The sequence below is a fragment of the Fusarium falciforme genome, chromosome 4 (genome assembly GCF_026873545.1).
Source record: "Fusarium falciforme chromosome 4, complete sequence".
Classification (NCBI taxonomy): domain Eukaryota; kingdom Fungi; phylum Ascomycota; class Sordariomycetes; order Hypocreales; family Nectriaceae; genus Fusarium; species Fusarium falciforme.
The window spans coordinates 4326228-4346793 of record NC_070547.1 but is presented as its reverse complement, the minus strand read 5'-3'; the positions used below and the strand labels follow the sequence as shown (position 1 = coordinate 4346793).

General features: G+C 53.2%; 7 protein-coding genes across 7 annotated transcripts; 1 reads left to right on the top strand and 6 right to left on the bottom strand.

Annotated features, from left to right (window-relative positions):
• Positions 1 to 267: 267 nt before the first annotated feature.
• Positions 268 to 3099, bottom strand: NCS54_00603500 (Hypothetical protein; the record flags this gene model as incomplete). Its single annotated transcript, XM_053151512.1, has 1 exon — positions 268 to 3099. The coding sequence occupies one exon, from the start codon at positions 3097 to 3099 to the stop codon at positions 268 to 270; it is 2832 nt and encodes a 943-aa protein (XP_053007487.1).
• A 1873-nt stretch (positions 3100 to 4972) lies between these two features.
• Positions 4973 to 5620, bottom strand: NCS54_00603400 (NADAR domain-containing protein; the record flags this gene model as incomplete). The annotated part of the gene is made up of 1 exon (XM_053151511.1): positions 4973 to 5620. One exon carries the CDS (start codon positions 5618 to 5620, stop codon positions 4973 to 4975), a length of 648 nt encoding a protein of 215 aa, XP_053007486.1.
• Positions 5621 to 7444: 1824 nt separating this feature from the next.
• NCS54_00603300 (Hypothetical protein) lies at positions 7445 to 8530 on the bottom strand (the record flags this gene model as incomplete). Its single annotated transcript, XM_053151510.1, has 1 exon — positions 7445 to 8530. One exon carries the CDS (start codon positions 8528 to 8530, stop codon positions 7445 to 7447), a length of 1086 nt encoding a protein of 361 aa, XP_053007485.1.
• Positions 8531 to 9367: 837 nt separating this feature from the next.
• NCS54_00603200 (Hypothetical protein) lies at positions 9368 to 10456 on the bottom strand (the record flags this gene model as incomplete). The annotated part of the gene is made up of 1 exon (XM_053151509.1): positions 9368 to 10456. One exon carries the CDS (start codon positions 10454 to 10456, stop codon positions 9368 to 9370), a length of 1089 nt encoding a protein of 362 aa, XP_053007484.1.
• Positions 10457 to 10588: 132 nt separating this feature from the next.
• Positions 10589 to 11841, bottom strand: NCS54_00603100 (Hypothetical protein; the record flags this gene model as incomplete). Its single annotated transcript, XM_053151508.1, has 2 exons — positions 10589 to 11529; positions 11580 to 11841. 2 exons carry the CDS (start codon positions 11839 to 11841, stop codon positions 10589 to 10591), a joined length of 1203 nt encoding a protein of 400 aa, XP_053007483.1.
• A 1670-nt stretch (positions 11842 to 13511) lies between these two features.
• NCS54_00603000 (AAA-12 domain-containing protein) lies at positions 13512 to 14285 on the bottom strand (the record flags this gene model as incomplete). The annotated part of the gene is made up of 3 exons (XM_053151507.1): positions 13512 to 13542; positions 13599 to 13732; positions 14040 to 14285. 3 exons carry the CDS (start codon positions 14283 to 14285, stop codon positions 13512 to 13514), a joined length of 411 nt encoding a protein of 136 aa, XP_053007482.1.
• Positions 14286 to 18225: 3940 nt separating this feature from the next.
• On the top strand, positions 18226 to 20007 carry NCS54_00602900 (MFS domain-containing protein; the record flags this gene model as incomplete). Its single annotated transcript, XM_053151506.1, has 5 exons — positions 18226 to 18346; positions 18402 to 18814; positions 18864 to 19523; positions 19577 to 19745; positions 19796 to 20007. 5 exons carry the CDS (start codon positions 18226 to 18228, stop codon positions 20005 to 20007), a joined length of 1575 nt encoding a protein of 524 aa, XP_053007481.1.
• Positions 20008 to 20566: the final 559 nt, after the last annotated feature.

Sequence of the window (20566 nt, the reverse complement as noted above, 5' to 3'; positions counted from 1 at the left end):
CGCAGGCTGTTGAGCCCAGTCGGATCCGCCTTTCACCGTACTCCTGTCTTGCTATGCAATCCCTTCACATTCCAACAACCGTATCGCCACAAATGCTGCCTGCGCTCGTGCCTTTTCACCCGGGTAACCCTCCATCGTCGTCGAAACCCATAAATCACTTCGTTGCCTGCTCTCTTTCGTACCACAGTCCCTGTTCCTGCGAGGGTTGGTACCGTCTGACCCAAAATCTATGTACGGAAGCGAATGCATCCCCTGCGGGAGCATCCCTCAGTCGGCCCAACCCAGCATCTCAAGAGTGCCTCGAGCATCCGCCGCCGCCATGCCGCTGACAGCGAGCTGCCGAACCTGGCTTCCGCGACGGAGACGCTGCAGTCCGACCGACATCTTCCAGGCCTCCGACTCATCAATGACGAACACGTATCGCTTGCCCTCTTGATCTCGAACCGAGGCCCGTAGCAGGTGCAGGCCTTTAGATTTCCACTCTCCAGTCTGGCCAGTCGAAGAAGGAATGTTAGCATCTCGGAAAGTTCGATCGCATAAACCAAGACGACAACAAGTTTTGCACGCGCGCAACATCTCGGACAAGAACACATCGGCTTCGTCGCCGGTGAAGGCTTTGGTCGCACCACGGTCGCGGGTTCGAGAAGCGGCCGTTTTGTGAAGGAAGGGATTCGTTTTCGTGTCGGGGGCGGGGGAGGAAGCAGACGGCGAATTAAAGCAATGCGGGGGGCACCATACCTCGACTTGTTTCAACGTCCAGGCCTTTACGTCCCATTCCCGCTGAGGGACGCTCCGAACATCGTCATCGATGAAGAGGCCCTCAGTGGTGATGCGGAGGATCAGTCCGTCAGTGACGGATCCAACTCCCGAGATGAGCTGGCTGGCGGGCATCTTGGAGAACTGGTTCATGAACAGGTAGACACCTGAGATGACAATCTTGTCAGGGTCCTTGGTGGAGTAAGGACCGCTGCGCATTGAAGGAGGCGGCGATGTTTGGGACGTCGTCTGAGACGCAGCCCATGACGATTCCGACCCAATCGACGACGCCGACCTCTTGTGCTGCGGCTTGGCCTTGTCGTACGGCCGGTGACCAGTCTCGGTGCTGACGCCCGAAATGTTAGACTTGGCAGCGGAGGGAGTAGCTGTTCGTTGAGATGAAGCGGCTGAGCTGGGAGGAGGCTGCCTGGAAGCTGTCGAGGTGGTTGAACGAGGTGCAGCAGGCGGTTTGCCGTTTGGCCACATGCTCATTCTCTCACCCACGCCTGAGTAGGCATAGCTAGTTCCCTGACGGGATGGCATAGCTTCCTGTTCAGCCTTGCCCAGCTCCGCCTTTTCTTTCTCGGCCTTTTCCTTCTCAGCCTTCTCCTTTTCGAGCCTTTCCCTCTCCAGCCTCTCCTTCTCCAGACTCTCCCTGGCGATTCGAGCCTTTTCCATCCTTTCAGCACGTTCCCTCTCAGCGCGCTCCTTTTCAGCTCTCTCCTTCTCGCGCTGCTTCTCCAACTCTTCCTTTTCCTTCTGTCTCTGCAGTTCTAGCTCCTTCTCCTTTTCAAGCTCTTTCTGTTTCTTCTGCTCTTCTCGAAGTCTGGCCTCTTCAGCCTCCTTCTTCCTTTGAGCATCCCGTTCTGCGGCATACTTCTTCCGTCGTGCTTCGCGCTCCTCGGCTTCCTTTCTCTTTCGTTCTTCTGCCTCGCGAGCTTCTCGTTCTCGCCGCTCTTCTCGCTCACGGGCTTCCTTGGCTTCTTTCTCCAAGCGCTCGCGTTCTTTCCGCTCATGCTCCAACTTCGCAGCCAAGTCTCTAGCTAGCTGCTCAGTTTCGAGGCGTTCCTTACGCTCCCTGGCTTCGCGTTCCTTTCGCTCACGTTCTTTTTCACGCTCCTGGCGTTCCTTGGCATCCTTGGCTCGTAGTTCGGCCAGTCGTCTTGCCGCGTCCTCTCGTCGTTTTTGCTCTGCCTCCTTCGCCTTGCGCTCCTCTTCCCGTTTCCTCATCTCGTCGCGAGCCTTCTCCCATGAACCCTTTTGTTTAGATGTCTCGGTTTGGGCGGGTTTCGGGGCCGGTTCTGGCTCAGGTTCGGGCTTGGGTTCTGGCTTGGGTTCTGGCTTAGGCTCAAGCTTGGGCTCAGGCTTGGGCTCAGGCTTGGGCTCGGGTTTTGACTTAGGGACCGGAGCTGGCTCGGGTTCTGGCTCAGGTTTGGGAGGTGGAGTCGACTCAGGCTCAGGCTTAGGCTTAGGAGCCGGCTCAGGTTCTGCCTTGGGCTTGGGAGGAGGTGATGACTCGCGTTTTGGTTTATGCTTGGGCTTTGGAGGAGGACTCTCTGCTCGGGCCTCAGTCGAGGGAGCCTTCCGTCGATGCTTATGTTTCCGAGGAGGTGTTTCGGGAGGCGTTTGGGGTGGTGGAGGCCGAGCCTGGGCGGATGGTCGAGGCGGCTGCGTCTCAGTATGTGGTGTGGGTGGAGGTGGTGGTTGAGCATCATGTCGCGGTGGAGGAGTTGTCCGCGTCTCCTCTTGTGGTGGTGGCGGCGGCCTTTGAGACTCAGGTCGAGGACGACGCGGCGGAGGATCCGAATGTGGTGATCCTTGCCACGACGTTCTTGGGCCATCACCTTGAGGTTGCCGAGGAGGAGGATCGTTGTGCGGAGGGGGAGGCGGAGGGCTGCTGTGAGGGGGAGGAGGAGGGGGGGGTCCGGCATTCGTTGAACCATTCGTTGAACGGTATGGGCCCCATCCTCCCGCTCCCGACTTGTCGTTGCCAGAGCCATTACCGGAACCCTTCTTATCTTGGTTTTGGAACCGACCCAAACTCCATGCGCCAAAGCCCACACCGATCACCAACATGGACATGGCCACGTTACCCAGGCCTTGGAAGCCATCCCACCACGTACGGAAAGCCGGAGCCAGGGTCTGGCCGAGAACAACGAGGATTAATGCTGAAGCGAAGCCGGCGGCAAAGCTGTTGACGTTGGGTTTCATGGACGGTAGGTATAGGAATCCGGAGCCGGAGGAGTGTTCAGGGATGACGAAGATGTCATACTTGCCCGGAGGCAAGCCAGAGCCCTTCGGCACTCCGCCATGAGGAGGCGGAGGCGGAGGCGGCCCGCTCATAGTCGACTATCAGCTCGAGTGGGTTGTGTCAACTCGTCTGTTCGGGCTGTCGGTTGCTCGGGGTCGCAAATCGTAGGCGGGATCGCTCGTCTATGGGATTCTTGGGGAAGCCATCAAGGCTACAGGTAAGACTAACAGCAGGTCAGTGGAGGCGGCCTCTATACCTAGACAGCGATAGGTATGTGTGCCAGCACTGGTCGTTGGGGAAGAGTCGACAGCCGTGAGTCGAAAGAGAGTTTGTTCCCAAGTGGTTGGGGCCAGAGCAAGGTTTAAGGATATTTGAGGTTGGACAGACTCACACAAGACAAAGGCCGGGAATACGGCGATGGGATCAAACGCCAGGCACCGAAGCAAAAAAGGACTGCTTCCAAAAGGCGTAGACAAACAGCGACAAAACGGGAAGCGAGGCGAAAACGTCGATGCCCTGTTTGCTTGTCAAGCTCGGGGTAGTGTTTTGTGCAAAGGGGTTAGCACGAAGGGCTGATGAAAACCAGGATGTTAGAGAGAAGAGGGGGAGAAAGGAGGGACAAGAGAGAAAAGGACGCAGCGCCTTCTTCGGTGGAGATGATGGAGAGGGCGGAGATGGACAGTGACAGGGAGCCCGGGCGACAACGGATTTGTTTACATTGGGCGAAGTTCCCGTCGGTTGCAGATGGGGTTGATGGGACCAGGGGCCCGGGTGGAAGTACATTGCAGGTACCTGCCTTCCACCGCTGCCACTCGGTCCAGAGCCCGCGGCCCGGGGCCCACCTCCATCCACCCAGCGGGGCAACCCACTCAGGTCACTCACTGGTTATGACTGGCAAATGGCGCTAGAGAGAGCTCATCCTATCAAGTTGAAGTGAGACAGGGGATCCAATTGCCATGATGGATTCGAGCCTGGCGAGAGGGTGTGGCTTTTCCTCGTCGTTTCTCTTTGTCTGCTTTTTGCTTCCTGTCGTCTTGGAGTTGACCAGGGCACATGATTTCCATCATGGTACGATGTCTGTTGTTGACTGGAGCCCAATTTCGGGCGGCAGGCAGGGTGGCTCTTGCCTGACCATGTGCCAACTCTATCTCGGTCTGAGACTCTGACGTGCAGGAGAGTCCATCGCATCGACATCTTCCTTGAGATCAACACAAACAATCATTCGGCTCGCTTGGGGATTGTACTCAATCTTGGCTCCAGGAGCAAATGCAGGGACGATAACCGAGAAAAGAGGCTCTTCAACTGAGCTCAACATGGAGATTGTTGCGTTGTAATTACTTTTCAGCCTCATCAGACCATCCTCCATCACCAGAGCTTCCATCTCTCGTTCCATCTCTCGTTTTCTATCGTCTTCTTTTCACCCTGGCCTCCATTTCGGCCAGCCTTCGCTCCCGCCTCCCGTCATTCAACGGACGCGACCGTGTATTTCGGCCTCCAACGGTGTTGTTCATTTCCCTTCGAGACAAGAGGTGGTTGACAACCAGGTCTCCCCTGCTTGTCGCACCCAGGGTTCCTCCCAACGCCTCTCGTACTTCCCATCTCCTTGTCAAAGACCACTCGGCGCGTGTCCGGTTCGGACACTGTTGAAGCGCACTGACAGGACCCTGAGGATCAAAAGACCACAGGACCGAGGAAAAAGAAAGGCGGCCGTTGAGGATTGCGTGGGCTCGTTCGTAAGCTCGTCCCAACTCTTGAACCTCTCAGGTTCCCACACGCAGCGAATGGCCATGCCGTCAGCTTCCCCGCCTGTCGATCTCGTCACAAAGGACAACAATGCATGGCCTGGTGTTTTGATGGCGGGCCGTCATCGGTGCCCTGGAGGCTCAGGTTCCATGTGTCCGCCATTTTCCCCTCTGCCACAAATCCTTCTCGATGCCTGGCCCTTGTCAATTGGCCAGGGCGGCTTCAGTTTTCCTCCACCCACCAATACCTCTGTTTCCGCGACTCGTTCCTCCTCAACTGCTCTCTCGTTGCCATCAAGGCCTTTCCCAGGAGGTTCTCTCCCCAATGCTGTCTAAAGTCCATGGCTCGGTTTTCGTTATAGCCGATACCCCAGACTCGGTCCTTTGATGCCGCCTCAACGAGGATTCGGTCCCCTGTGGCCAGCAGCTTGCGGCCGAGATGTTCGTTCTGGGTAAACTTTGCCATGTTACCCGCTTCGACCACTCTACTCTTGACGGGGCCCCACTCGTCGTGGGTAAAGCCAACAATCTTCCGACTGAGGAACTTCTGTGTTCTGGGACTCGAAGTTGCCAGGATCTCGGCCTGGTGGCTTTTATCGTTGAAACGTGCAGCCTTGCAGACCATCATGAACTGCTCTGCGCAGTTGAACGTGATTGATCCATCTACATCTGCCTCGTCGATATCACGACCGACAAGCTCGGATATCTTGGCTTTGCTGACGGTGAAGATGGAGGGAAACCATTGACAGAACTCCCCATGCTTGGCATCGGGCATGTGAAAGAACAAATAACCCGTGCCACTATCCTGGGCCCGGCTTTGTGAAGAGTCGAGAGGCTTTGGCCCCACTGACTCTTTGCACTTTTTGCCCATGCCTTTCCGCCATCAATTGTGCCGCGATGTCGGTTCTGGCCGGGGTTCAGTGTTGCAGTTACGAACAAGCGAATGACGACGGATCCGGCGAACATCTTATTACCATCCAGGCTATGGAATAGACTTTCCTGGGTGACTCTACGCTGAAGATACTTTCCTCGACGTCACCATCGTGGGAAAAGTTTAACTCTGGTTCCTGGACCGTCCTTCTATGATTGGACCCTTGCCGCGTTTCTGCTGTCAAGCTCAACTCTATGAGGGTCTATCCGCAATCGACACACCGATACCACCTACATACCCTCGGCACCAAACAGTACGGCCCTTGGATTTTGCGTTGGTCATCATGCGTCCGCAGCTTCCGCGTCGCCAAGAAATAAATTAAGTGGCTGTGATCTCACCGCTGAGGCCTTCCAATCCACCAGCCATCTTTTTCTCCCGTCGTTGTCAAACCACCTTGCATCGTCAATAACCTCACTCACAGCATAACTCATGTTTACATTGCGTGGCACAACCTTTCCCAATCGCTACTTCTCTGCATGCAATCGTGCGTATTTTTCCAACCGTTAATGCCTTCACAACTGCTGCTCATGAGGTATTTCCCACTTGTCCCGACCCCCTGGCGCGATTCACAGGGCTCACTCTCGGTTGTCCTGGCAACTGGTAGGGATTGAAGCCTACTGCTAACTAGACTCGTTTGAGGAAGGGAACAGAAGAAAGGAAAGAGAACGGCGCTAAAAGCGGGCAGACGACGTCGGCACTGACGTAGCTTGCATGCACTAAGTCGTTTTTGTTGTCCTGCAGCACAACGCAGTGTGCAGCGCATCTCTCTGTCTCTGTTCCAACAGATGCATGTCTCTCAGTTGGTTGCAGGTTAACGAGCATTGATGAGAAAGACACACATGATGCCTGGTTCTTTTTTTGGTCTTGTTGTCATGGCATTCCCTCGTACGAGGCTATTCCCGATGCCATGGCCTCGTAGTTCGAGACCAATTCTTCTCTCTCTTTCGCCTGACCGCAACTAGGTAGCGTTTTGTCGTCTCGTCTTCAAACCCCTGCTTGCATAACTTAGCGCATCTTTTCTCTGGCAGATGTACCTCTCATGTACCCCCCATGATATGCAACACGTGGAACGGTCCGGCGCGTCTCGAGGCACTTGTCCATTTTTCTCTGCAATAAATTGCCATAGAGTCGGATCATGGCGTATGTGTTGTTTCCAAGCAGGTTTTGTTGTGCTACCAGGTAAACAACAAGCTTGACCCGCTATTTACCGGTCGATCATGATGTCGTCGATTGCCTATCCGTCTTCTTTCCTCTGTTGTATCAAATTTGAATCTTCAAGGGTGCGGGACGCGGCTGTCTGTGGAGCTCTCCACAGCATTGTCACTGAGAGTCTGTGAGCAAATTTCCCATTTCGACAAGGAACAAGGTATCATTCAGAGTTCAAGCTTTCATGTACAATCAACGGCAATGCAGAAGGACCCTGGATTTTCCATGCTTGACACCCTCATTTCCCCAGCATCAAATTCAAGCCCTAGCATTAACATAAAAAGCACAATGCACAAAAATGCCCAAATTGAATTCCTATGCCGTAATCGAAGAAGAGCTCCCATCAAATCGAATGCAAAACCTATTGTTCCCTGAAAACCCAAGACGCCCTGCGTAATCCCATCAAATGCCTTGTCCTGTTCAACTTTGTACAGCGAGTGTTGCCGCGTCTGCAATCCATGAGAGTCCTACCATGAGCATCTTGATAATCCACAGCCACCAAACCACCAATTGAACCACGAGCAGGATCAACTTCACCAGCGCCGCCAGTAGCAGCAGTCACATCTTCTTGATGCGGTTATTGGCAACCTTGACCTTGGCCTGCACCCGTCCCGCGTCCTCGTCCAGCTTGTCCAGCATCTCTGTCTGCCGTTCCACCTCATCGTAGATCTGAAGTCCCATCTCCTTCTGTCGTCGGATAATAGTCGTGAGTTGACCAACCGCGAGATCCTGGTTCTCCATCTCCTCCTTCTGTAGTTGCAGTACTCCTTGGTTGTCCAGCTCGCGAGTCTTGTCTGTCTCGGGCAATGGGGCCCCGAGAACCCGGCCGCTGGGTCGACCTCCCTTGAGAAGCCCGGCTTTGTCGGCTGTCGATGCCTGGCCCTGACTAGATCCACCGAGTCCTGAAGCAGACGTAGAGCTGGGCATGCTGTTGGAGAGCCTATCAAGACCCTCCCGCTCCATCCGTGCCTGGGACACCAGATCGCGTCGGCGTCGCAGTTCGCCCTCGCCCAGCCGACCCGACTCTTGTATCCTCCGTAGTCCGTCTGCCAGTGTCGCGATAAGCGTGCCACTCCTCACGAGAACCCTCTTGGCTGCTGCGCCAGCTTCCGCTGCAGCCGTTGAGTTGCCATTGTCCACAGCCGCGTCCCGCCTTGATAGACATTGCCGCGCCTCATGAAGGTTCTGCTTCAGATCCCTGTGTATATCCAGCCATGTTCCAGGATCTGCCGCGCCTGCTGCAGCACTCTTGACTCTTCCCGCCGCAGACACCGAGGAATTCGTTGTGCTCGAGCTCGGCAGGTTCAGGAAAGCTCTCCACGCCGAAGTATCGCGCCACCGTCGGTCGGGCGACTCGGCAATCGCGCGCAGGTACTTTTCCAACCCATCCTGACGTTCCCGCGTCAACTCCAGCGAGTTGACGGTCGACTTGAGCCAGTGCTTTCCGGGCAGAGGCTCCGGAGGCGCGGCGCCAACCTCCTGCACGAGGGTCTGGTTGAGAGTGGCAAAGTCGGAGTATCGCTTCTGGACGACGAAGGAGCGTAGGGGAAGTCGGAGGGTGATGTTGTAGAGGGTATACGGCTTCTTGGAGCCTTCGTCGGAGACGCTCGTGGACGGGATGGCGATCTCGGGCGGCGGTGCCATGGTGATGCGCTGTGACTGCTGCTCTCTCTCAACTCACGTGGGTGGTCCAATGATGGGATATTGAAACGAAGATAGTCTATGATTGAGCTCAGAGGAAAGACGGCAACAATATGATATCCTTTGCGTCAAGGAAATTTGTACAACGGGGGGAAAAAACGGAAATGAAATCAAGGCACGAGGGTGATCAAGCAAGCGTCATGGCCTTTGGTAGAGCTTCCCAGCCGCCAAACCAGAGGGTGCCTGACGTACCTGGTCCATATTCGTACGGTGAGAGCCAACAGGGGTTTAGCGCGCCCTGCAGCCTGACCTGAGCACGCTTATTTGAGGTCACCGGCACTTGGGACGCCAAACTGCAATTGGGTGCGCATGCGACCCTTTACAGTGAGAGGCACTGTGTATAATTCTCACCTCAAGCGTCACTCACATTCCATAAGCTCAGCATTGCCCATCTCACGAATGTGGATTATTCGAATAATATGCAGTCAGCCGATTTTCTCTCATCAAATCGTACTGTTCTCGTGGTATATTTCTAGGAAACTTTACTCATTGTTGACTCACAGAGCGCCGACGTATCGTCTCAGAGACAACAAACAGCGCCCATCCAGGATAAGGGGGGCAAACAATACTACAGAGTTATTAGCATATCCTCCTCTAAGGCTAGCTATAAGGGTATGATAGATATCATAAAATAATAAGTAAAAAAGATCCAAAGCATTGATTTTTATTAGCATGTCACTTTATTATGATCATCATAAAGTAGAGTGAGCCTGGTGTTCTCATTGGGTCTAGTACTCCAGCATCTTGACTTTGCCATTGTGACTGCCTATCTACTTTCCTCTACCTGGACAACCCGACGCGGTAGATGGGCCATCCCATGGCCTTGAACCACAGCAACGGCGAGATCTTGGCATGTTGGCCGAACCGGTTGTGGGAGTTGAGCACCGCCGGTGGGAGCTGCTTATCGTCTCCGGCCATCAGGCAGGGCAGAAGCGTGTTGCCCCAGACGCAGGAGAGGTCGGGGCGGCTAATGCACGCGGCCTCATCTACCGCAATGCCCTGGGCCTTGCGTTTCCAGGGGGAGTAGGGCTCCTTGGCCGACAGCGATGGCGTGGTGCAGACGATATCTGCGATGGAAACAACGTCCTCCAACAACGAGTCAAGTCTATCCTTGCTTACCATAAGGCCTTGCTCATATTCAATCCAATCGATCCCTTGAGAGGCCACGGCACGAAGGCGGTGCAACTGCTCATCGTTTTCGATGCGGCTTCGCATCTCGTGAAGGGCAACGCTCTCATTCCGACGGAGCGGGCGGACCTTGGGGTTGGGGGAGCGCAGGAGGACAAGAAGCCAATATGCGGCAGATAGGTGCATCTTCCACTCTGACTGGCCTAACAAGAACGAGTTTGGGGCAGCCTTGTCCCCATCGTCGGGGAATCGCAACAGGTGGAGGAAGGCAGATGCTTCGTCATCGAGCTTGTAACCGCGGACAACATGCTTGTATCGAACACGGTTCCCTTCATCGTTGCCCTCGTTCATGCGGTCCGTGGCGCTGGTGTCCACACGGTCGAGTCGAGCGGCGAAGTTGTTCACAGCGGTATCTGTCGGGCCGGTGGCGTAGATCTTGCCCAGGCTGCACGACATGCCAATCGTGCCAACGGCGAGGGCAGTTGTGTTTCCAAGGCCAGCACTGATGACTCCGAGCCCGAGCGGCCTCTCACTCAGGTATGTCTGGAACCTGGCTCGATCTTGGGGAAGAGCCTCCTGCATCAGAGCTCTGATGCGGTCTTTGTCGGTTCCTAGGAGGTTGATCACGGGGAGTGATCTGCCTAGGTTGCCCAAAAGCTCGGGAGAACGGCCGGGAGGAACGTTGCCTAGCAAGGTATCATAAAAGCCTGTTCCGCGGACCAGGTCTCGGTGCAGGCTCATCTTGAAGTCGACCTCGTCACGACTCCCGCCAATCAAATTGGTTGGCTGCTCGCCAGGTTGAAAGAGGCAGATGGCGTTGACCTTCCTCTTATAGTCCTCCGCACGAGCATCGAAGTGAAGGGCAGCGCAGTTCTACTGGTCCACACCTTTGTCGTTCAACGTGAGGTTGGCGGCCGAGCGATCGTGGAACGTGGTGACCTCGAACTCAGGGCCTCGGGCGGCTTGAGTTAGGAGGGGCCGGCGAACTAGCAGAACCATCTCATGATCGGCAAGGTGATGTTCGTTGAGGGCATCGATGCCTTGCGGATCCACGATCTTGGCATCCCACTGACCAGAGGCCGCCTCGTCTTCCCAGTTGTCGTAGAGGTCAAGCTTGAAGGCACCCTTGGCCAGATGGCACAGAGCATACTCGAAGTTCTTCTTGAAGGTCTTTGAGAGGGCCATGATGACAAAGTATCTCGACGTGTTGCCTTGAGCGTATTCCACGAAATACGCCGAGAACTTCTGCGAAGCGATCTTGCCAACGGCTCCGTCAAGCCACATGAAATCTTGGACCTGAGACTGTGTCATAACGGCTAGGTGAGCGTTGTCGTCATGATAATTCCAGGTGGGTAGGAACCAGTGACCCTCGACCTCAAGCATTTTGGCGTATCGCCCCTCATCCCAGTTGTGGATGTTGCCGTAGGGGTAGGCAAAGGGCGGCGGAAGCTCGTCGACGTGCCAACTGCGCTCCAAGATGCCGCTTGGTGCGGCAACGATGATCCGGAAGCTGTCCTGCCGCAGGAACTTCAGCAGAGTATGCTCGCCGGCTATGAATCCTCCTTGGAGGTTGAGCGACTCCTCGGATGGATGCCCAGGGCCCTTGGAAGGCATGCCGAAACCGTGCACTTTGGTGAGGGTTGGATCCCTCAGACTGACCTCGACCAGCGACAGGTGCTTCTTGGTGCTGGGGAAGCGGCTTCGCAGGGCATCGCTGACTACTGGCTCGACGGAACGGGAGAAGCCTTCTCGGGGGAATCTGACCTCAATCCTACGCATGTCGGTTGGAACTATCGTGTGACTGAGATAGTCGACTATAGATTCGTCAGTGTGTGTTATTCTGGTGGAACCTGCAAGAGCCTACCCCTGTGGCATATGCCAAACCCTTCTTCCTCGTTTCCCTGGCCAAATGGGAACTCGAGCGAGAATCCGATACTCGACTCGGCATGCGTATAGTTGTACATGAAGAGGTATGAGTTGACCTCCGACTGTGGCTGCACACCGAGAGCTTTCCCTCCGAGGATGGGGCCGCGGCAGCCATCCAGAAGGATTGCGCAGGGCTTCCAAAAATTTGCCCGGGGGGCGGCGGTGGTGAGACCGGGGCCGCTGTTCTTGCCTGGAGCCATGTTGGAACCGATATCTCGACGACGACTGCTTGGGTGGAAGATGAAAATCAAGGCCCTGCGAACCTAGGAAGTTCGTCAGCCTGCCAAACACCAAACTACTACCCTTCTCCTCCACGACCACTCGACACTTCAGAATCCCCCAAGGGTCCTTAGCTAACGTGCAAGCACGCGCTTAGTTACCGACCTCTTGCGAGAGCCGGCGTGACCACTTAGGTTCGTCGTCAGTGAAGAGGGAAGTGACACAACGAAAACAGAGGACGACAGACACGAAGCCCGTCGGAGAATGCGAAGAACACGGGGACGGCGAGCTGTGATCTCGCACGGGGAGCAGATTGTTGTTGAAGGAGAGGAGAAGCAACAAGAGCGGGACAGAGAAACGGGATTCATAATGGCTGTTGCTCTGTTATGGGCGTAGCAGTGCCTGGCAGTGCCCAGCAGGTCTGCCACTGGCAAGGCTGCGCTTGATTGGAAGACAACGAATAACAGACCTTTTACGATTGCGGAATATCGGAATGAAGGCGTTGGGGCCGAGCCTCTAACAGTGGTGTAGACGTTGTTAGAGCATCATGAAGATCTACAGAGCACATCATTCTCAAAGGGTAGCTGCTAAGTTGTAATAAGAATAAAAGAATAAGTAAAAAATATCTAAAGTATTCATAAAATTAGGATACTATTGTAATGTATTTATATAATTTTGTTCCTAATCTTTAAGCGGAGTTAGGCCTTCTTTGTCGTTCTGGTGTTCCGTGTCCCAGCAATCTTGATCGACAGCATCCTGGTCTGTATGAGCCTCTTCTGCTAGATGGCGGGAGTGTAGGAGATTGTTACAATCCCGGCGGTGTTGAACAAGTTGGCCAGCATTTGAGAAAGGACATGGAGCACTCGGCGCAGCCGAATTGTCCTCTAACGTCGCCGTCCATCCATTGTCGAAGAGGTAGCAGGTCAACGTCGAACTCTGCCAGAGGAACTTGGGGGGTAATGGACGTATCCCATTCGCCTTTCCATATCTCTTCGCCAAGGGACGCATGGACTCTCCAGAAGGGGTGGCAGAGTGGTACATGGCGGAGGATTGTGCGGTGCTGGTCCCAATCGCTGACCGAAAAATTCCTCATGGTCGTGTTGGTGAAGGCGCTGTCGATAGTCACTTTAGCGCTACTGAGGTCAATATGCCGGACGGGGTCGCTTGGTCGGGCACATCCGCAGTCCCGAACCTGATTGCGATGCCGTGGTCCTCCATCTGAGGCGTCGGCTTACAAAGGTGGAGCGTTTGGGATATGCGACACTTGATCTTTGTCCAGTGGTTATCGCTTGAAATTTAGACAAGGGGAACCGTCTGTCAACGGGGTAGCTGGACCATCTGCCTGAGGGTTAGCAGGGAATTGGGTTTCATGGAGAGCAGCGCACCTTTTCGCTTGACAGAGCCTTCGTCGACTGAATCCGTCAGACCTCTTTCTCGATCTGTCTGGTTTGTTGTACGGGGTCCCAGGCCTTTATACATGGGTTAGTATGAACTCCCGGTGGTGATGTCGAATCTTACTGTCGGGCGTCTTGTACACGGGCGCTTGCGAAGCAACGACCTTTGGAGAAGGAGGCGACTTCAGAAGAGAGATCCCGGCTTATACACGCTCTTTCAAGTCAAAGGATCCAGGGAACTTTTGGTTCAATGCCCGTTAAAAGGTTGGAGGAAGGGCGTCCCATGCTCTTGATGTACTGTTAGCTTACCAACGCCGTACATTTAGGGTCCAATGTTCACTTACATGTTGACCGGGCTGTTGAGGAGCTGGATCTGTCCTTGTAGACACTCGTTGGCCGCGGCAGTTACCACATCGCTTTTTAACTTGATCTCTAGCTTCTTGGCTTTCTGCTTGAGCTCCTCAGAAGTGGTGGTGAGCTTGAGATTGTGGTACGCCTCCAATTGCGATTTTTAGGTGGCTTGGAGCGAGGCAACTGCTCAACGAGGTCGTTTCTGAAAGAGTTGGACATTGTGACGGCGTTATTGGACGGGAGAGTGAAGCCCTACTTGAGAAAAAAAGAAGAAGCTGCAAAGATATTAGCAGATCCTTGCCTAAGGCTAGCTCTAAGGATATAATAAAAATAAGAACAGAATAGATAAAAAAAGGTCTAAGGTATTGGTTCTCATTAGGAGATGTCTTTATTATTTCTAGAGTATTTTATATAAACATTATCATAAAACAAACTTGACACTCCATCAACGCCTTGTACATGTTCCTGAGGGTATCGCTACCGACATATATGGCTTCTCCATTGGCGCCGAATGTCACCATCTGCGTGCCCTTGCCCTTCTTCTTCTTGTCCTTGCCCAAGGACCCGGCGTCGTCAATGTCACCAACAACCAGCAACCCACTCTTCTGACGGCTGAGGATGACGTTCAGCCGCTGCTCGTCGGCTATAAAGCCGGGGCCAGATCTCCCAGTTGTCCCCATGACGGCAACAGCGATATCGCCCTCTTATCCCTGGAACGAATCGACTGTGACGGCATCGGCCATTCCGACGAGAGCTGCGGACTCGGGCTTCTTGCGCAGGCGGTTGATCAACTCGACGTTGGACTTGTACGGCGAGATGACGACGAAGCAGGCCGGATTGACCTTTTATGAAGTCGGAAAGAAGGACCAGTGGTCCATGTTGCTCTTTGACTGGGTAACCGGGTCAACGTAGCAGAAGGAGCCAGCGCAGTGGACGAAGGCAGTCTGCAGGGTACTGCAGGGTACTGGCGGCAGCGGGCTTCAGGTCCGAGGACTTCTGTTGGAGGTAGGCCTCCAGCTGGCGACCGGCAGAGTGTTGAGGGATGCTGACATCGCGGCCCGGGCCGGAAGGGAAGTACGCTGTATACCTCGGCGTGGCAGAGCTCGAACAATCCTCTGGCCATCCGCTGCTGGGTGCGCAGACGGTGTATGAGCCATCCAATGGCCCTGAAGGACAGCAGGGGCGAGGTAAATCGAGTGGAGAGAACGAGTGGGACTTCGTCAAGGACCAATTGTCGAGGCAATTAAAGCCGCCTCTTCGGAGTCCCTACCAGGACCAAGGATTCGTCTTCACAGTCCTTCGGGCAAGGGAACGGGGGCGGAAGGGGAAGGAAGGGCGCCGTGGTCTGGTGATGGTGTCGTCCGTCAGCGTAGACCGAAGTCTACACACAAAAATCTGACAGAAACCGAACAACAGCGACAAGACAAAAATAACCATGTCTATGTGTAGGCATGGACGAAAGAAGAAAAAACATTTTTGGTTGTTGTGGGTGTGTGCCCTAATTCTACAACGAGGAAGGAGCCCGGGTGACATAGACATGATGCTCCTTCCCAACATCGCGATGAATGCCCTCACTCCGGCAAATCCTACTTTAGATAAGGTAGGTACCTAGGTACCCCCATGATGGTACAGCATGTGATCTCTCAGCCTGACTGATGGTGGATGAATCCATGGATCCCCAGCTTGGCAACGAGCCGCTGGAAATATCAGGGTTAATCTAGGACAAGCACTTCAACAAGGCCTGATACATATAGAAATCATAGACTAAATTCATTCTTGGGTGGTATTGAATCTCCTAGACAAGTCTTTTAATTGTCATAAGCCACCTCCTGGCGCTGAACTCGGGGGTAATTTCGAAAGAATCTTCCATGGAAAGATTACATTTCGTAAGTTGATAGTTCGAAGAACAGATAACATACTACTGCCGATGACTCAACCACATGGAACTCTTAGTGGTACTTTGCTTGACGACACAAAGAGATGATGGTGAAGACCGAGCTTCAACTTAAGCCAGGCCCAATTGACGTCAGATTTCATAATTCCATGGACGTCCAAGCCAATATGTAAAGAGAAATATATCCATGTCCCATATAGATCAAACCCACTGCCTCCTGGATTTGGTATATGAACTGGAAATATCTAGATAGAAGAGTGTAGGCACAATAACACCAAGCAAAACGAAATAGCATCTCATGACCAGTGATAACAGCGGAAACACGATGAGACCTACCATTTATGTAATGTTCAGTTTTGGCATTGTTCACTTGTTCCCGCCCATAGCCGTAGTCATACTACATCAGATCATAGATACATCAACTACCTTTGACAATAGCGATACCTGCGCTCATCGCTCTCCCCAGAACAGACCACACGACCGTCAACTCCCCTGTGGCAATCTTGTGATTCTTTTTTATCTATGACATTGCCGTGATGAATGGTATATTTGTGTGGCAGAGCTTGCCCGTTTATGGACGCTGCTTCCAGGCCTCTTGATTGTGGAGTGATAAAGGACTTGTCCAAAGCACAGCTTGAATGCTGATGGCCAGGTACATCGGTGCCTTGAAGCGAGCCAGGCTAGGTTGGAGAGCTGCGCCAGCGAGCCAATGCCGTTTTTGAGTTGCTTGTCCTCGGCGACGACAGGGATAGTTAGGACTAGGAGAAAGGTGAGCAGTTATTCAAAAACAATAAAGACCGAATCCAAAGAAGCTTCTGCTGGAACACCAAAAATTACCCCGGAAAACAGGTTCCTGGGGTTTGGTGGCAGAAGGGCCGAATCCCACCCTCGACAGCATCCTCGCCGAGTGCGACCCCTGAAAGCTACGGGCGATCCGCATCCACCTCTGGATGCTTCGGACGTATTTGGCTCTGCGGAGCCCCGCAATCCGAGGAAACTTGAAAGAGTTACAATCGGAGGCTACACGGCGGAAAAATATAGGGGCTAGCCTTCCTCCCAGCTGACTCTTGGGTAGGCTTCTGGAATTTCAAAGCCGACTCCCATCCTACGAAGAATCGAAGGATGTAATGCCATGAAGTGAATTCCCGCAGTAAGCACTGTCATTAAACCATGGAGGGTTTTTGTTCCGAGGAAAAATTGTGGTTCAAATGAGGGTAGCTATCGAGCTGGCTGCAAGAATGGTTTCGGAGACTGGCCGAGGCTTTAAGAGCCTCTGAAGGTCTTTTGAGCCGTAGAAGACGTTCGATCATGGATATAGCATGAGGTGATATTTCCAATAGGCTGGCCTGCCCTGGGAAACTGGGATAGTGAAGTCGACATGCTTCAAATTGTTGTCTCGTGAGGTCGTAGAGAGCGTACACGAGACAAAATTTGAAAAATAAGACACAACTAGGATAAAAATTTACTCAAGCTATTACTATGAAAAGGGAAATCGGCAGTTAAAATAAAGCCATTGCTGTTCGCATGATGTTGATCGTGAAAAGCTCAATAGCAACCACGTGGGAACTCATGACATCTTCAAGGTGGTTACAATTTCCATATTCGGCAGAGAGATGTGGGCTTCGTTTATCGCCTAGGTTGTTTCGTAAAAGGACCAGGCGTGACGTGCTGAAATACCTGAAAACCACGCGTGGTTTCATGGGATTACTGCTCCAAAGTGGAGTGAAGCGGGGAAGGGGTTTCACGTGGGGTTTCTCCGCCCGAGGATGTTCCGGGCCCATCAAGAAAATTGGAGCATCTGGGCATTGGATGTTACTCTCGTCAAGCTTAAATCATTCTTCAGCGTCAGATATCCCCTGATTATGTATATATCTGGACTTGCTGTTGTATCAATTTTGCTCTATAGAGCCAATTATCTGATTCACGACATGCAATCATCACCAGTCTCAGCCTCAAAAGTGCCGTTCGCGCTAAGTAACAGGCCATGTCGGTAGCATGCTTCCACTTCCACTTTTGAGGGGATCGGGGAACGGTTCGCCGACACGCTCGCGCGTCCCCAGCGAATCGCCTGCCTTTACATCATGCTTCCCCTGCTTGGAACCGAGTCTAGACTAGGACCATGAGCCGCCTGGCTGGGATTTTGCCAACCCCGTGACTGTCAGTGCGGGAGAAGACGATCCAAATGTCGGAGAAGGTCGATGGAGCCGCTGAGTCAACTATTTGACGACCTGATCAGGCCGCACAAGTTCCTTGCCGAGTATCCCCGATGCCAGGGTCTCCGCCGACTTGATCAGCCGAGTCGCGTGGAAGGCAAGCAGGCCCGGCAACTAACATTGACACTTCTGGAAACACTAGACGCTTTTGTGTTCCGGCAGCATGGATCAGCTCTCTCCAGCCCGGCTTCTGGGTGCCGAATGGTGTACGACTCGCCTCCATCTAGAAACCTTAACCACCAGATTGTTCATACCCATTTCTTGGTTGACCCACACTCCGCAGCTGTTGGCCATGGCTGCCCATGGGGAATATCATGTTCAGGACCTAAGAATGCCATGATCTGAGCGCTGGGGATCCATCGCGGAAATACGGGTGAAGCATCTATATAAATTTGTGGGAGTCTCACCTTGAGGACATGTTCTCATCAACACCCACTGGGCCTTAGCCTATACAAGTACACATTTGACATCAATACTCGCCAGGATTGAGTCTTGCTCAGAGCGAACTCCATCATGGCTCCTACAGAGACCGATACCAACCATGTCGAGGCATCACAAGAGCATCCTGCCTCTGACGACAACGGAAATGTGACTCTCCACGATATCTGGGAGCACCGCCGCGTTCTGGGTTTCTGTGAGTTGCCCGGCCGTCTTTCCTCGAAAGAACCATCCTAATCTAGAACTACTAGGTTTCCTCATCTTCCTGCTACCCATCAACTTTGGCTTTGAGATCAACAACGTCGGCAACCTCCTCGCCGTTGTGCCCTTTATGGAAGAATTTGGAAAGGTCGTTGATGGGACTCTGCTCATTACAGCTCAGGACCAACAGATCCTGAATGCTGCCACAACCGTCGGCATCTTTGTTTCCGCCTTTGCAACAGGCTTCATCTCTGACAAGGTTGGCCGTAAGTATACGATCGTTCTCGCCTGTTTCATCTGTATTGCTGGCATCATGGTCCAGTACTACGCCAAGTCCATCTTGAACCTCTTTGGCGGAAAGCTATTGGGGACGTTTGGTTTCGGTTTAGGTCATTCTCTAGGACCTGTCTTTGTTGCTGAGATGGCACCTAATAAGTTGCGAGGAACATGCCTGGTTCTCATCGTGAGTACCCGATCCACCAGTCTCAAGCACATCGCTAACCCAGACTTAGAACACCATGATTGTCATCGGCCAGTGGCTCAACTCCCTCGTCATCTATGCCTGCTCTGATCGCACCGACGACAAGGCATGGAGAATTCCTGTCATCACCCAGCTAATTCCTCCATGCCTGCTCCTCATGGGTCTCGTCTTCCTCCCCGAATCCCCCTCGTGGCTACTCGTCCGCGGACGGATCGACGACGCCAAGAAGTCTTATCTTCGTTTCAACGGCAAGGACTTTGATGCTGATACCGCCGTGGCGGTTGCTCAGCTCGCCATTCGCAGCGAGAACGAGGCAATGGGTGAGGGCGGAAGCTGGCTGCAATGCTTTAACGGAACTGACGGGAGGCGAACATTGATCATCTGCATGGTCTACATCGCTCAACAATTCATCGGAGTCAACTTTGTAAGCGGCTATCTTACCTACTATTTCCGCCTGGCTGGCGTGAACAACCCCATCGGAATCGCCCAGGCCGCCTTTGCCATCCAGCTGTTTGGAAATATCTGCTCATGGCCCTTGGTCGATCGAGTTGGTCGTCGCCCCATGATTGTCGGCGGCATGATTACAATGACGGCTGGTCTTCTCCTCATCGGTGGTATTAGCACCATCAACAACCAGCAGGCTCTTTCAGCAACTGTTGCCTTCATGGTTGTCTGGGGATTCTTGTACCAGGTAAGCAATCGCGGTGCCTTGAGGCAGCAACCTGGACTAACAGCAACTTGTAGATGACTGTGGGTGCTACCGCGTACACTGTGGGAGGCGAGACCCCCAGTATTCCTCTTCGACAGAAGACTTATGCCATCAACATCATGAGCGCCACAGCCGTGTCGTGCCTTGTCCTTCAGGTTATGCCTTACCTGATCAACAGCGATGAGCTCAACTTGGGCGGAAAGAGTAAGTCAATACCTGCCGGTCATGCCCATCGCATTCTAATGCATCTCCAGTCTGCTTCATCTTCTTCGCCTTCTCCGTGCCAATGTGTGTCTACCTTTACTTCTGCCTCCCCGAGATGAAGGGTCGCAACTACGCCGAGATCCAGGAGCTCTTTGACAAGAAGGTTCCTGCCCGCCAGTTCAAGGACTACCAGTGCAACTTGGGAGATGCCGTTGTTGCCAAGAGGATTGAGCTGGAAGATCGGAAGCCAGTGGAAGTCTAAGCATATTGTCTTAATTCCTTGAGGTTACGCAACTATTTGAGGAGGTTGGCACCAATAGACCAAGCCTCACAAGGAGAGTGTGGAGGGCAAGTAGGTAGTCAAAATGGCAGAGTCACGATGCTAGGAGTAGCCGGCTCTCCCTACGTTATAATGACAATGATAAAGAGATATCCTAAAAATGATTAATACTTTAGATCTCTTTCATCTGTGCTTTTTATCGTTTTTTTCTTATACCTTTATAGCTAACCTTAGGGGAGAATAAGCTAATATCTCTATACTCGTGTGTGGTTTCTGAGGAACTCAGGTCGCCGAAGTGTGACGGACATCCATTCGCTGAACAGTCATCCTCGTCACTATTTAAACGCTCCTAGCAGAATAACTACCGAATACAGTCACCGAACTCTCGGCGTATGAGCTGAAAGAGAACAGTTGACACTAGTCTTGGCTAGGTAGTTGCGCCAGAACATTGAGAGCAACTGGGGCTTCTGGAATTGACTCTGATCAATGAGTTCTCTGAGAAAGTCGGCACACAGGCCCTCAGGTTCCTCGTTGCAAGCCA